This window comes from Hemicordylus capensis, chromosome 2, assembly GCF_027244095.1.
Source record: "Hemicordylus capensis ecotype Gifberg chromosome 2, rHemCap1.1.pri, whole genome shotgun sequence".
NCBI lineage: Eukaryota > Metazoa > Chordata > Lepidosauria > Squamata > Cordylidae > Hemicordylus > Hemicordylus capensis.
In genome coordinates this window covers 384671305-384688157 of record NC_069658.1, presented here as the reverse complement: position 1 = coordinate 384688157, position 16853 = coordinate 384671305, and the positions used below count along the sequence as shown (strand labels likewise).

General features: G+C 48.2%; 1 protein-coding gene across 1 annotated transcript; it reads left to right on the top strand.

Moving 5' to 3' along the window:
- Positions 1-10069: 10069 nt before the first annotated feature.
- On the top strand, positions 10070-15791 carry LOC128347737 (uncharacterized). Its single transcript, XM_053302778.1, has 2 exons — positions 10070-11172; positions 14708-15791. The coding sequence occupies exons 1-2, from the start codon at positions 10728-10730 to the stop codon at positions 15337-15339; spliced, it is 1077 nt and encodes a 358-aa protein (XP_053158753.1). The 5' UTR covers positions 10070-10727; the 3' UTR covers positions 15340-15791.
- The last annotated feature ends 1062 nt before the right edge of the window (positions 15792-16853 follow it).

The window sequence follows — 16853 nt, the reverse complement described above, 5'->3', positions numbered from 1 at the left end:
AGAGATAGGAAGTCCATGTTGTCAGAGTTTAAATAAACTTCTGTCAGTTTAGCATCATACTCCTCAGTAGTTTTGCCATACACTAAAATGTCATCCTGAAAGTATGTGATGCCATCTAAAAATTTCATGCATCATTCTTTGAAATACTGAAGGTGCAGAAGCTAATCCAAAGGGCAGTCCTCTTAATTGAAAATACCCTCTGGGGTAATGAAGGCTTTGTATTGGTGAATACCGTTGAGCAAAGGAATTTGATGAGAGGCCGAAGACAAGTCCAAAATTGTGAATATGGAGGCGTCTTTCAGAGTAAACTGCATTTCATTCATATTGGGTAATGGATAGGAACATAGGAACCTGCCTTATACCGAGTCCATCTAGCAAAGTATTGTCTGCACAGAGTGGCAGTGGCTTCTCCAAGGTTGCAGGAGGAGTCTCTCTCAGCTATATCTTGGAGTTGCCAGGGAGGGAACTTGGAACCCCTATGCCCTTCTCAGAGCGGCTCCATTCCCTGAGGGGAATATCTTACGGTGCTCACATGTAGTCTCCCATTTCAATATAAACCATGGCAGACCCTGCTTAGCAAAAGGGACAATTCATGCTTGCTACCACAAGACCAGCTCTCCTCCATGGTAGTGACAATCCACTACCATGTTTTAATTCACAGCTCTTAAATATACACACATTGAGGTGTAGCATTTGATTTCCATGCAAGAACAATGGGAGAGACTCATTCAGATAAATCAATAGGCTCTATGATGTCAGCATGCTGTAGTCTTGAAAACTCCTCTTTAAGTGGTTGGCACAATGCTATGGGTACGTTCCTCACTTTGAGTTGTACAGGTATTGCATTGCCTTCATTTGTTTTTTTGTTTTGTTTTTTTAATGTATGGCAGTGCCAGAAGTATCAGCAAAATCATCCGAGAAATCAGCAATCATATCAGCATACGGATTCTCCATCATCTATAATATGGGTTCTGTGCTATTTGGGTCTAATTCTATCCATAGATTTTTCTGATGTTTCCAGCCCAATACTGAGACTCCTTTTTGTGGCACGTACACTTTCCCTTCTGCAGAATGTCCTTTGTATTCCAGGACAGCAGTGAAGTATCCATTTATTGCAATAAGGGAATTTCCGTATCCTCATGGGTGGATGTCTGAAGGCTACAGATGCAGATCTGATGAGTTTCATGTTAAGCAGATGGGAAATGATTGTGTACAGAGAACCAGAATCAACCATCACCTGCACTTCATGGCCATTAAGTTTTACTTGACAATGTGGAGAAGCAGGCTCTGAATCTGTCACATCCCGATGAGAAAGTGTTTCATCTGCCTCATCCTAATTGTATAGTAAAACAGTAACAGAGTGGACAGCAGACTTGCAAACCTTAGCAAAGTGTCCCCTTTTCTTGCACCTGTTGCAAGTGATGCTACATGCACGAGGACAGTGAGCCAAATCAACTTTCTGGGCAGAGGCTCCACATATGTAGCATTGGTAGCTCCTCCTTTCTTTTGCTGCCACTTTCTGGGGCAGTGCAATATCATAATATTGGGCTTTGAAGGATTTAGACTGAGGATCCTGGATATCAGGAGGTTGGTTTTGGAGTACCAAAGAGAGCACTTTGGCACAGCGATGAGCATTTCCCAGCCTTCTAGCCATGCAAATGACCAGGGCATGTGCACAGCGGCATCCAAAATGGCCACCGCCACCTCAGAAATGACCAAAATGGCCTGAAAATGAGCTGAAAGAGCCCTTTGGAGAAAGGGGGGAGGTTGGCAGGGGGAAGGAGGAACTGCCAGAGACCCCCTCATGGCCACAGCAGCACCCCTGAGGCTGCCAAAGCTGGTGGTCAACTCTAGAACCCCCGAACTGGCTCTGAGCCAGCCCGGGAACTTTGGCCCAGTCTCGAGCCAGACTGGTTCAATGTCAAATTGGCTCGAGGTCGAGCCAGTTTGCATATCCCTAACTTGTATATCTCGCTGCCAAAATTTTTATAGCTGCTTCCCTCATAAACGCGAAACAATCTTATGTTTGTTTAACTAAGTTTTATATAGAAACAGCTCCATTTTTTTCTCTTTCACCTTTCCCTCCTTTATCTTTCTCAACCCCCAACACCCCCCCCCGCCAACACTCTCTACAGGATCCCCACTGGGACAAACGTTTAAAGAGCAGAACACAAAAGATTACTAGATAGAATACAACACTAATCTTGATGAGCTGCAGCCTCATTCCTTCACACACCTAAGATTCAGATTATGCAACCTACCTGTCTTATTAGATTAGTATTTCCAAGGCTGCGGTGCACTTTACAAGCATCTGCCAATCTTATTTAGTCTCTCTGTTGGAATGAAAATATACATGCAAAGGGGCTGGCAGCATGAACTGAGGAGCTCACATGTTGGTGACACAGGAGAGGGTCAAACACACATTATGAACAGCAGCTGGTTTGGGGAGATTGGGCAGAGTTGATATCTTTACTGGGAATGTCAACTTTACTTGATGTGAAGGTAATAAGCTCCCCATTCCCTTCCTTTGTTTGTTGTGGCCTTTCTTATTCAATTGACTGTCATGGTGGCAGTGAGGCTGATACAGCACCTGGGCAGACTGTTAATACTAGCAGGCCAGACTGAATCCCTAGCTGGGTCATTGCTTTTTAATCAAAAGAAACCACCTGTCTCTTTTCATCATGTCCTGACTGATTGTTGTTGCATAGACACTTAAATTTTGCAGCATAGCCAGGTGTTAAAGGAAGAAAGGGATTTACATGCCTGAAAAAGACTTAAGACATCAAAGCCTATATGTACCAGAAAACATGTGCAAAATTCAGATTGTCACTGCAAGGCTGTAGTACCCTGGACTATGTACTTGTTTTCTATAAAACAGAGAAATTTGGCCCTATTTGAGACTCAAAGACACTTACATCTTGGGCTAATCAAATCCAAGACCATCAGTCGGTTTTGATTAATTTTTTTCTTTAAAAGAGTCTTATCTGTTCATATGCATTGATACTCATTTTTTCCATTTCTAAACAAAAGTTGCAAAACTGCTGCAGGGAAAGAGAGGTGGGACTGTGTTGTTGGGCTGCAGAGATGTCACAGAGGCTATCCAATAGTTACTTGTAACAGCTGCACACACCTCTGTGGAATTAGCTGTCATCTCTCTTCTGGAAGGAAGAATTGGGTTCTGCCTGATTCAGCTTGAAGAATTCCAAAAATGCATGCATCCAGTTTGATCACAGTGTGCAGAAGGACAGAAAAATGCACATAGAGGCAAGAAGGATGCTTTCATTCTGTCCCTGCTGCACTGGGAATGTGATTTCCAACTCAGTTTTTAAAGGGCTTTCATTACGTGAGAAGTAGGGACTTTCAGGGATTTTATCAGCCAGCTCCAGGTTTTTGATGGTACCGCAGGGAAGTTGCCCTCGGTAGTCCCTCTCCTTCTCCTTAGCATTATCCACACTCTTCCTTTGCCTCTGGACCCAATCGCTACCACTTATCAGAGAGGAAGTGCAAATGAGGAAGTAGTAGCCATTGCACATGCTTTCCCTCTGGCCCAGAGGAACAAATTAGGACCAAAGCTCAGTGGAAAAGCACCTGCTGAACATAGCTCAGTAAAAGAGTGCCTGCTTTGCATGCAGAAGGTCATAGTTTCAATCTTGTGTCTCTCCTGTGACATGTCTTATCAGCGGCCCTTATGGAATTCAGCATGGGTGTAGCTAGGGGAGAGGGGGCCTGTGAGAGGGGGACCCCTCTCACCGGGCAGCCCCTCAGAGGGAGATAATGAAGAAAATAGGGAGGTGTGGGGCCCTCAGGATATGCTGGGCCCAGGTTCCTTGAACCCAACTGCTCAATTATAGCAACATCCCTGGAATTAAGCTCCTTTAAGGTGGCTCCCAGAAGGTCACATTGATTACTTGCTACCACCACTGTCCAAGTTCTTTTGGCCAGGAATTTCTCTAGGCCATATAGTCAACTCCAAGAGCAATCTGGTAGAGCTCTTACTCTTGTGAATCCTTCTATTTAGGCCCTTCCCTCATTCAGTCATTCATTCATTTAAAACATTTGCATACTGCCCAAAACGCAAGTCTCTGGGCAGTTTACAACAAAACAATCAAAACAATTGCATGGGTTGGTGTCAGTGGTGGCAGACTACCTCGAGTGCAAGAGCAGCACTACATCAAAGTCTCCTTTAAAACTTTCTCTGAAAGGGCCTAATTGCCCAGGCCTTTTATACAGCTTGACTGGTAAGCTCCCCTCCACCGCCATCTTCAATAGATACCGTCACAACAACTAGCCTTTTGGTGTGAGACAAAAGGATGTTTTCCTTCAGACTGCTGGAGAAAAAGCTACCCTGAAAGATTTTTAATTTTAGGTGTAAAAAATAGCAACTCCCTTGAACACAATAGGAGCTGGAAAGCATTCTGAAGTTTGCTTAAATTGCTTAACAGAAGGAATGCTAAATGACAATGCATTTATACACAATCTTTGCAGGGTCAAGCATTATGTATGTATTCTCAGGTTGGCTATTCATACTTAGGACTGAATATGGGCCAATGAATAGCAGTGCCATATCTCTCTATGCAGGCAGATAGCAGTGCCCTATCTATCTATCTATCTATCTATCTATCTATCTATCTATCTATCTATCTATCTATCTATCTATCAAAACAAGTTAAAATGATTAAAACAATTATGATATAAAACCAATTAAAATGAATTAAAAGCCCGAGAAAACAGGTGCTTCTTAAGGGTCTTTTTATAAACAGCCAGAGATAGAGAAGTGGGAGTGCATTCCTGAGCCCTGGGGAAGCCACGGAGAAGGCCCAGTCCTGATTAGCCACCAAACGAGCCGGTGGAAGCTGTAACCACACTTCCCTAGATGATCTTAATAGGTGGGAGGATTCATGACAAAGGGAGGCGCTTTCTTAAATACCCTGGACCCAAGCCATTAAGAGCTTTATAGGTAATAACCAGTACTTTGCATTTCACTTGGAAACATATCGGCAACCAATGCAGTTCTTTTAAGACTGGTGTTATATGGTCTCTCACTGTTTTAAGGTCAGTTTTGGGTGGTATAAAATATGTTAAATAAATAAATAAATTTTCCTCCAGAAATGGATGTAGGTGATATATCAGCTGAAGCTGATAAAAATTCCCCTGGAACCTTTTGGATCTAGAAGCTTTGGATCCAGGAACATTCCCAAGCTATGCACCTGATATTTCTGGGGGAGTGAAACCCCATCCAGAACAGGCAGATCTAAACCATCTCTTGAGTTCTGACCCCCCACATTCAGTACCTTCATCTAATTTGGATTTCAGTTTGTTATTCCCTCATCCAGCCCATTCCCTCATCCAGCCCACAGCCCCTGGTGGCGCAGTGGTAAAACTGCCGCCCTGTAACCAGAAGGTTACAAGTTCGATCCTGACCAGGGGCTCAAGGCTGACTCAGCCTTCCATCCTTCCGAGGTCGGTAAAATGAGTACCCAGAATGTTGGGGGGCAATATGCTAAATCATTGTAAACCGCTTAGAGAGCTTCGGCTATAGAGCGGTATATAAATGTAAGTGCTATTGCTATTGCTATTGCTACTGCCTCCATGCAGGAGGCCATTACCTGATTAAGATGATATGGAGAAATAGATTTGGGTGTCATCAGCATATTGCTAACACCCTAAACCAAACCTCTTGACAATTTCTTCCAGTGATTTCATGCAGATGTTAAAGAGCAGTATGGAGCCATGTGGAACTCCATAACTCCCGCTTTGTAGTGCAACAGTCTCCAAGTGACACTATCTGGAATCTGCCAGAGAGGTAGATTATGGAACCACTGTAAATCAGTGCCACTCAATCCCAATGCCCTCAGGCAACCCAGATTGATGGTATTAAAAGCCACCAATCTCCAAAAAGAGATCCCACACTCCCTCTGTCAATACCCAGTTGGAGATCATTTATCCATTAGGATGACCAAGGCATTCTCAACTGCATAGCCCAACCGAAAGCCAGTTTGAAATGGGTCTAGATAATCTGTGGACTAATTCATATGGCTGTGAGAGTGTGATAGAATAATTTGATCTTTGAGTTTCCCAGTAGTGATCCTTTATTTTGCTTTATTTTCTTTTGCTGGATTACCCTGGTGGAATGCCTTGGCAAAGATATAACAACAGGTTTGGGTCATTAATGATTTGGTTTTCCCCTTCAATTAGGAAGATGATGCTAAAAATATGTACTGAAGGAGATATTAGGGGAGCATCCAATTCTATCAACCAAAGATATATTTTAAAAGGAATTCAGATGTGTGCATTTGGTAGTAAATGCTTCTCATGATGTATCAGCCATTTATTCATGGCATTTTAAAAACTATGTTTTATTTCATGTATTCTATATGGTTATGCTTTGTCACTGAGTTGCCATCTGCATGATGATTTCCCAGAACTTAGGGATCAATTCACTTCTCTGTGATTGCTTGGAAGACTGAAAATGGGAAAATGGGGTTAGGAGGCTAAGTGGTAAGAGAATATTGGCAATTCCTTGCGGATATTAGCCATTCATTCCATGGAGTTTCCAAAGAATACATGATGTGTCTTAAAACAATTTTTTTTAAAAACAAAAAAACCCAAAACCCCATTTCCCAGGAGTTGCTTAGGGTCATGCAAGAGCCCACTAGAATTCTTGACTCTGCCCCACAAAAATTTTTTGACTCTGCCCCATAGCTATCCCCATGCCATATCACCAACTGCTTTTGAAAATTCCCTCCATTTCAAAAGAAATCTTCATTGCAAAATGAAGCATGAGATGGTTGAGGAAAAAGAAACAAACGTAAAGCATCCTTGGACCAGGGGCGTAACTAGGGTAGGGCAGACAGGGCACGTGCTCCAGGTGCTACTCGAAGGGGGGCGCCATTTTGTTAAAATAATTTTTTTTAAATGGCCACCAAAAATAAAATGGCCACTGCGCATGCTCAAATGGCCTCTGTGAGGCCCTAGGCCATGCCAGGTCTCAGAGAGGCCATTTGAGCATGCACGGTGGCCATTTTGTTTTCAGCAACCATTTTTTAAAAACAATTTTTTTAAAAAATGGCCACCGCACATGCTCAAATGGTCCCTGCGAGGTCCTAGAGGCCAGTGGGGGGAGGGGGAACCTTTGCAGACTCCCCCATGGCCTTTAGGAAGCCCCCCAAAGGGGCTACAGGTAATAATAATAATAATAATAATAAATATATAATATAAGTCACTGTACACATATTTAGTTTGGCACTATGTACAGAGAATCAGGGCTTGTGAATACTGAGCTGAAGCTTATGAGCTAGGATTGTATTCATTTGCTCTTACTTTGCTTCTTGTGATAAGTGAGTTAAATGTGATGTCTTAAGAATATGGCTATTAATGGTGAGTTTGTCTTTGAATCAGTATGAAATCCTTAGTATTAAGGCCCACTGGGAGTTTCTTGCTCTCTTTCTCTCATTTTAACTGTCTTTCTGAAATACTAGAATATATTCCAAGCAGTGACACAGTTTACTCTGCATATCCTTTAATTATTTTCAGAGTATCTGGGAAAAGTCAAATTCTCCATTTATTTTTAAAACTTGTGTAATAGTGATGCTACAATGCATAGTAGAGAATTAGACAGGCACTTCTGTTTAGTTTTCCAAGTACACCTCCACATAGTATTTGGGTATTTCATGAGCCCCAGCATACTGAAATTTGTAGTTTTCCAGCATTTTTTGGTCTGGCTACGTCCACGGCTAAATAGTTTTTGAAATATTAAAAGATTAACGAGCTTGACTTATATTTTTCAGCTGATATTATGGTAAAGTTATCTGAAAGATGGGTACCGGATGTTTGGACAGGGGGCGCAATTCCACTGCTTGCCCTAGGCACTATTTTCTCTAGATACGCCTCTGCCTTGGACTCACTGTGATAGTTTAGCAGTTGTTTGGATATGCATTGTCCCCACACCAATGAAGTAGGAGTGTGTAGAACCGGTTTGAATTGAACTTGGTTCTATTCAAACCCGCCTTGTTTGAACGGTTCAAGCTTGAACCGGGCCAGCCTCCAAAAAATGGGCTGAGCCAAACTGCTGTGGATGGTTCCGTGCACACCCCTACAATGAAGACATGAGGCAGTGAAGATACAGACAACAGGTATCACTGCCAAAAGCTGTTCTCATGACCAAAAGCTGGGCAGGAGAAGTGCTCAGCCAGGATTTCAGACCCATGCGCACTCTCAAAAACCAGTAGTGTGCATGGTGGCAGAAACTGAGGTAAGAGGATGGAAAAGTGCTAGCTGTGATCTGGGTAAGGAGAGTGCAGCCAGCACATGATAACTCTACTGTCCTCTCACCTCATTTTTTTCTGACATATGATGAGTTCTCAGGAGCACACAGAAGTCCGAGATCCTGCCTGGATGCTTCTCCTACCCAGCTTTTAGCCATCAGAATGAGCTTAACTATAGTTGGGAGAAAGGGCCATAACTTTATTTAAACATAACAGTAAATATGCAGCTGGACTAAGCTCCATCACCAAATCAGTGTGGGGCCATGGGTCAGACGCAAGCAGCCTTTCCCTCAACCTTCTTGGATGATCATAGCTTGGTTCAGAGCACTGGACCAGAGCTATTCTAAACACGGTCCCTCCCCTTTGCCAACCCCAAATGAGGTCAAGGTTGTGCAGAGGCATCACCCCCCCCCAGACATTCAGCCTTTGAGGTGGGTGATGCTGCCAAATTAGGTGGGAATTGCAATCCTGGTTCTCGTGCTGTTAAGCCATTAAGGACTTATTGGTACCCACTTCTTTAAAGCATGCCCAAGGATTCTTACCAGCATCCCCCTCCCAAGATCTCTACCCTGCCCACACTGGGCCTGCCAGTTCTGACCTAAAAAATTAAACTAAAGAGGGGACAGAATGGAGTAAGCAAAAAACAAAAAACAGCTTAGCCAATTTACTGGGGGGGGGGGGGGAATCCTACAAAAAAATCCTGGCCCACAAAAGCTGACAGCCAGGAAAGCCTACCCATGGAAAGCGGGAGGGAGGGAGAAACAGCCTTGACCATGTGACTGGAGAGGAGGATATAGAAGTGTCCCAACAGCCCTTCCAGCTCCACCCAATCCCTCCTCCTGAAGCCTTAATCCTGCCCTCTGTGTCAATCTCTCTCAAAGTCAGGAGAGGAAAACCGTCCTACCCCAGCACAAGACTGGGGAAGTGGAGCCAATTTTCCCCCTCCAGTCTTCACTGATCTGCGGTGATGTAACAAGGTCTGAAATGGATCGTGTTTCATAATGGAACATGGCCCCCCTTTTTTATTTTGTGGCCAAAATGTTTTCAGGTAGCAAGGCAAAAATGACTGGTTTATGTTCTTGGTGGATCCTGCGGCCACTGCTCTCAGTCACTTACCCATGTGCCTTGTTGCCAGCCACCACTAGCCTGCTCTCATCCCACCCCCTGGCATCAGCAAAGAGCCGGTGCGCATGGGACCAGGGGAATCATCTGTCTGCCTGCCACTCTCATCAGTGAGAGCTAATGACATCACTGTCTGGCCATTGGTGGTGATGTCATTAGCCCTCGCTAATGAAGGAGGATGAATGGGTGGGCGGGCAGTCAGCTCCCATGGCCCCCCTGTGCACTGCCTCTTCACCAGAACCAGGCGGAGGGAGGGAGGCATGAGGGTTGGTGAGCTGGTGGCAGTGGGGTATGTGGGCTGGCAATCAATCAAACTGAGGGAAATAGGCAGGTGAGCAGGGGAGAGGGAGGCAGATGAAGAGCCCTCGGTGGCCTCTCTTCTCAGGTGGGGTCTGGGGTGGCTTGTATCCTTTGAGAACATTTGCCTAATTATAGATGCACCCCTGGTGATCTCACATCCCAGTCAGAATTCAGAACATAGATAGGCTATTCACTTTGAATCTTTCTCCTGATGCTTTCATCTGTAGCAAAACCTATGCATCGCCATTCCCCCTCCCCTTGCCTCGTGCAAGAGGGAGGGTGTTTGTCCCAGCCCGGGATTCACAAGCCCAAGAAGAAGCCTGATTGGTTGGCTGGCTCGTGGTGGGCGGGGCTTGCTGAGAGGCCGAGCGTTTCCCCGCTCTGGCCTCTCAGTCGGCTGTTTGTTTCCGATTAGGAAGGAGCTCAGTCCGGGAGCTCCTTCCTCGAAGGCCTTAGTTGGGGGGGTGCGCCCGACAAGCGGGCGAGGCGGCATTCGGCGGCGTTCCGTCGAGGGGGCCATAGTGTCAGCGGTGGCCCCGCTGGTAGGGGGGTACTCCCGGGACTGCTCCCGGCTGGGTTGCAGCTGCAGCAGCAGCGTCTTTGGGCCTCTTCAGCGCGGCGTCGGCACTCGGCTTCCTGGGCGTGGTTCTCCTTCTGGGCGTTTGCCCTTTTGGTTTGTGGGGTATTTGGGGGGTTTCCATCAGCCTGGGTGGCTGGGCAGCGGCCCCTTTTCCGTTCCCTGGAGCACTACTTTTGATGCCAACATTCTTTTATTTGTTTGGTGGGTAGCAGGTGGGTGTTTGTGCTCATCGGTGCCCTGGTGGGCCTGGCCTGGTTGAGAGTCAAAAGGCCTTTTCAAGCCTTCTCCTTGGGTGGGGGGCTCTGGTGCTTTCCTGGATAGGATTGAGTATTGTTTTTGATTCAGGACAAGGGCTTGGCTTTTGTTCTATATCCTTGCTACCTTCATTCTGTGTGTGGTTGGCGCTTTTTTTTTTTTTTTTTCCTCCAACCCCTTTTGGAATCCCACTATTTGGAGGCAGTATGCCGGGGAAGGCCAAGGGCAAGAAAGGGGGGCGCCCTGTTAAGCAGCCCAAGAGGCCTGCTCCCCCGCAGTCCTCCTCCTCGGAGGAGGATGAGGAGATGACTCTGATACGGGGGTTAATTAATAGGATGGAAGCTTTAGAGAAAGCAAAAGCAGCCCCCTCCGACAAAGGTGCGGGTCCTTCAGGTGTGTGGGGGGTGCCTCCTCCTAAGGTCCCTCGGAGGACCAGGGGTTCTGTGAAAAGCCAGCTGCTAACTTCTCTCTCTAGTAGGCTGGCTGCGCTGGAAGAAGGGCTGAACCCTGCTGGACCGGGCCCTTCTGCTCCTGCGTTACCGCTTCCTGAACCTGAGTCTCCAGTTCCGGAGTCGCCTTCACCATTGCTACCTCCGCCTGCGGCACCAGTTGTTCAGCCTCCAGTGGATACGGCTACTCCTTTGGCCCAGGGTGAGCCTGCAGCACCTACACCGCCCGGCCAGTGGCTTTGTCCCTGGACGATGCCTGCCATGGGTGGATGGGGCCCAGCTTCTTACTGGCCCCCATATACACAACCTTGGGTGGCGGGTTCCCCGCCGGTTTTTCCTGGAGTTATTGCAGGCTTACAAGGCGCTGCGGAGCAGATCTGGTTGGGCAACCGGCCCTCCAGCGGGTCGCTCCCACTCCCGGGGGTGGCCTCCTCTGCTGGATCTGCCACGGGGGTGCAGGCGGGTTATTATCCGATGGGGATTCTGCCGTCACCTCAGCATGCGCCCTATGGTAGCATGGGCCTCCCGTTAGGGGATCACTTACTCCCTTCTACAAAAGAAAAAATCCTTAAAGGTGAATATGTGGACATTTTTAGCTTGTTGTTCAGGGAACCTGAGGTTAAGCATAAAGAGGGGGAATCTTGTAAGGAGCACGAAGCCACCAAGAGAAAGCCGGTCGAAAAGACTTGGAATAATTGGCTTTCTGGCTTCACGATTTATATGGGGGTTATTGTCCAAGCCCAGCCCGCAAGGGGCCCTGCCCTGTTAAAATACATGGATATAATTCACAGGGCGGTCTCCGACTTTGCTGGATCTTCCTGGGTACGGTACGATGAGAGTTTTAGAATGAGGGCTGCCCTTGACCCCACATTGCCCTGGGATGCTCCGTTGCAGGAGTTGTGGCTGGTTACTATGTCTCCAGCCCGGCCCATAGAGGGAGATAGGTCTGACAGTTGGCATTTGCTTTCTAAACCATCGGGGGTTTTGCCCTCAGGGAGTCCTGGGCAACAGTGGGTTCAACCCCACCTTGTTTGCTGGGAGTTTAACTCCAATGGCAAGTGCTCCCGTTCCCCTTGTCGGTTTAAGCATGCCTGCGGGGTCTGTGGGGCGAGGCACCCCAGTTCCTCCTGCCCCAGGGCCAAGTTTGGGGGTTCCGGGGCTAAGTATAGGCAGGGGAGCAGTAAAAAGGGTGGCCCTCCTCCACCCGCTCCGAATAAAGGGTCCTAGCCCTATCAAGGTGAAGGTGCTTGAGCAGCTGTTGCTGGACTATCCTGACCAGTCAGCAGCTTCTTATTTGTTATGTGGCTTCCGGGATGGTTTCAGAATTCCCTCTTCGGCCCGGAGGGGATTAGGCAGTTCTCGCAATCTGAGATCAGTGGTTGGTAAGGAGGAAGTCGTTGTTAGGAAAATTGGTAAGGAGGTGGCTGCGGGCAGGGTGATGGGGCCTTTTGCCAGTCTCCCCTTCCCCAGCCTTAGGGTCTCCCCATTAGGGGTGGTCCCTAAAAAGGTTCCTGGTGAATTTAGGTTGATTCACCACCTTTCTCATCCCAGGGGGTCCTCAGTAAATGATGGCATCCCTGATAGCTTATGCTCTGTACGTTATACCTCATTTGATGAGGCCGTGGAAGTGGTCAGGGGTAGGGGCCCCGGGGCCCTTTTGGCGAAGTGTGATATTGAATCCGCCTTTCGCCTGTTGCCGGTACATCCAAATGACTTCGAGCTGCTGGGCTTTGCATTTGCTGGCCAATTTTATTTTGATAGGGCTTTGCCTATGGGCTGCTCGATTTCCTGCGCAGCATTCGAAACATTCAGCTCCTTTTTGGAGTGGGCAGTTAGGCGCCAGGCGGGTCTTCCCTACACGGCTCATTTTTTAGATGATTTTCTTTTTACAGGCAGGGGGAATTCGAGGGAGTGCCACCATTTACTTCGCTCCTTCATGGAGCTAACAGACCGGCTAGGTGTCCCTTTGGCACGGGATAAGATGGAGGGGCCGGTCACGTGCCTCGCCTTTTTGGGGATTGAGTTGGACACTGTTGCCGGTTGCTCCAGGCTGCCTCAGGCCAAGCTGCGGGTTTTATTGGACATGGTTAGGTCCCTTGGTCGCGCCCGTAAGGTCTCCCTTAGGGATCTCCAGGTTGTTTTGGGTCACCTCAATTTTGCCTGCAAAGTGGTGGCTCCGGGCCGGGCCTTTTTGCGCCGGTTATGCGACCTGACTGTGGGCGTTAGGGCTCCCCATCACAGAGTACGAATTACGGAGGGTGCCCGGGCCGACCTGGCTCTTTGGGAAGCATTTCTCACTGATTTTAATGGGGTGTCTTTCTGGCGGGATGTTAGACTTCTGGAAACCGACCTGCAGGTCCACTCTGACGCTGCAGGTGGAATAGGTTTCGGGGTTTATTTCAGGGGACGTTGGTGTTCCGCCAGGTGGCCCAAGGACTGGTTCAGGCAGGGGGTTTCCCGGGACCTGACTTTCCTAGAGCTCTTTCCAATTGTGGTGGCCGTGCATATTTGGTCCGCTGAGTTTGCCAACTCCTCAGTTGTGTTTTGGTGTGACAATCTGGCAGTTGTTCAGATTGTCAATAGTCAGACTTCCCAGTCCCCGAGGGTCATGGTTTTGGTTAGGGCATTGGTATTGCAGTGTCTGCGGGCTAACATCCTTTTCCGGTCCCGCCATGTTCCGGGTATCCGGAATGACATAGCTGACGCTTTGTCTCGTTTTCAGTTAAACAGGTTCAGAGCGTTAGCGCCCGAGGCCGCCCTTCACCCGGAACCCATGCCAGCTTTTCTGTGGGAACTTGGCAGGCGGAGGCACAGCGGGCCATAGCGGCATCTCTGGCGCCTAGCACCAGAGTGAGCTACACAGCCAAGCTTGAGGCTTTCTCTCTTTTTCGAAAGACTGAAGGTTTGGCGGAGGTGTGGCCGGTCCCTGTAGAGCAACTTCAGCAGTTTTTGGTCTTCCTCCGCAGGGCGGGGCGTGCGGTATCCACTTTGGGGGGCTATCTTGCCGCGTTAGCTTTTGAAGCCCAGGTTCGTGGGGTTGGTGATTCCTCCTCCGACCCGCGGGTGCGGCGCATGTTGGAGGGTTGGGCTAGGGGGGAGCCAAGGACTAGGGACCCCAGACGCCCTTTTACTCTGGAGTTGGTGGCTTCAACGCTGGGCCACCTAGTGGGGTGCTGCTCTGGCCCATGGGAGGTGTCGCTGTTTAGGGCTGCACTGTTGGTTGCCTTTTTTGGGGCCTTCCGTCCAGGGGAGTTGCTTCCCCGCAGCGGGTCTTCCCCCAGGGACCGCTGCTTGCAATATTCTGATTTATCGTTCGGTGACGGGGAGGTGCGTTTGCTCCTTCGTCGCTCCAAGACGGATCAGAGGGGCAGAGGCCAGACGGTTCGCCTCGCGGCGGCCGGGAATATCAATGTATGCCCCGTGGTGGCCCTGAGGCAGTACGCTGGGCTGGGCCCCTTTTCGGGGGGATGTCTTTTTACCCACAGCAATCAGACTCCTCTGACGCAGTATCAATTCTTGGCGGTGGTGAGGAAGGCTCTGTTGGCCGCGGGGGTTGCGCTCCAGGGGCTTACTCTACATTCATTTCGTATTGGTGCGGCCACCACCGCTACACGTATGGGGCTTCAGGAGGTCGAAGTTCAGAGGATTGGACGTTGGAGGTCCGTGGCGGTCAGGCGTTATGTGCGCTGACAGCGGACAGGTGTGGGCTCTACTGACCTGTTGCTTTCTTTTGGCAGGTGCTGGCGGGGCGGCGGTCCCGGTCCGAGTCCTGATGCGTGGCCATTCGTTGGTCTTCTGGGCTTTCAAGCGGGCCAGCACCACCCGCTGGGGATCCCAGTTGGGTTTAGGAAGCAAGGCTTCAGTTTATTGGTTGGGCATGAGGGGCATGCTCTGGAATCAGTTGCTTCCAGCATTGAGGGAGCATTTAGATAGGTTTCCCATTCCCGACATCCTGGTTCTTCATTTAGGGGAGAATGATTTGGGCCGGCGGCCTGGCCTCGCCATCCTTCAGCAAGCCTCCTCGGATTTGTCTATTTTGCGCAGCTGGATGCCTGGCGTGCGCATAATATGGGTTAATTGGCTCCAGCGCAGGGTGTGGCGGGGTGCTCATTCTTGCCTTAGCTTGGAAAAGGCACGCAGGAAGATTTCAGCCGCAATAGGTAAAGTGGTTTTGGCGGCCGGGGGGTCTGTGGTGCGGCAGCCAGATATAGCTGCTCGCTTTCCCGAGTTATTCCGCCCTGACGGGGTCCACCTGTCTGAGAAAGGTTGTGATTTGTATCTGCATAATATCCGGGAAGTGCTTGCTGAAGGTTTGGAGGGGGTGGGGCAGGAAGGTCAAGCGAGGGCTAACCTTCCTGGGTGGCGGTAACAGTGCGGGCTGTGGGTAAGGAGGTCTAGATTTCGGTGAGCACCCTTGGACATTTTAAGGTGGATTGGTCAATTGCTTCCTTGTGGCCTGTGCGGCACGGGAAGAATTACATTGCCAAGAAACCTGCTTCAGGACTTCACCTACCTTTGGGCTGTGCGGTCCGGGGAGGTAAAGATCTGAAGCTGTCCAGATCCCCTCTTCTAAAAGGGGTGGTTGGCTTTGAAGGAATTGGGCGGGAGCTACCTGCCTCTTTCCTGAGCCAGGGTGTGTCGCCCTTGCAGGCGATGGGTAGGACGTTTTGAATCCTAGCCCACGCCTAGGTGCCCGCACTGTTTTTATGTTGGTGATTAATCACCTTGTTTCCAGTCCGCCACAAATGTTGTTATATTAATAAAGCGTGGCCCGTTTCTCCCATTAAAAAATGTCTCTGTGTCTTCTTGGGCTGGGGTCTGGGTACAATACTTGTTTCATAAATGCCTTTTACAGTATGTCTGCACTCTGGCCATTCCTGCTCTCTGCATGTGACATGTAATTCCAGAGTTCAGGAGCCAATCCGTTACCGGGCATCAGGCCTCATTTTAGGGGGTTTACTCATCTTAGGCTGCAGTCCTGTTCCCACTCACCTAGAAGTAAGCCCCATTGATAGCACAGTGGGACTTATTTCTGAATAAACATGCATAGGCTCACACTGCATGACGACTAAAATTTGTCCCAGGTCAACAAGAGAGGTGATCATGAAGCTCCTTCCAATTCTGCAGATTTGTGATCTATGAAACTTACAGCAAATAGATGTGATATTATCTTGCTTTTTTTTTTGGTAAATCATTATCATTTAATATTTGTTAATATTAAAACCAAACACACATCCACAAACACAAAAGCAATCAAACCAAACACACATCCTGAAAGGTACTAGATGCTGTACATAGATAAGAGTAAACAAGGCCCTATCTGTAGACACATGATCAAAGTCAGTGGTTCCCAATCAGGGGCCTCTGGATGTTGCTGAACTACAACTCCTATCAGCCCCAGCTACAATTTATTGTGGATAGGGATCATGGGAGTTGTAGTTCAGCAACATCTGGAGACCCCCAGGTTGGGAACCACTGATTGAAGTAAATTGGAATACAAACCAAAAGCAAAGGGGACTTGCTTGTGTATCGGAATATGCTCTCCAATCCTATAGTTTCCTTTCTATTTTTATTAAGTATTATATGTGTTTGTTTGTTTATTTATAAACAAACAAACAAATAAAATAATAAGGTACTATAACAACAAGTGCTGGCAGCCCTGTACCCCGGCAGCCATGCTTGTATGGCCAAAATATCACCTCTAATTCCCAACACAACTCTCCTGGTTGGAGGTCAATAATGGGAATGACAGACATTGGCATAGCTGCACAGAGACAGCAGCTGGGGGTCAAACGATAGTAACAATTTGATCAGACATTGAGCAAGCAGCCTGTTTGCTGCAATCTTCAAACAAGAAGAGGAGGCCTCAGGTTTGCCAAAGGT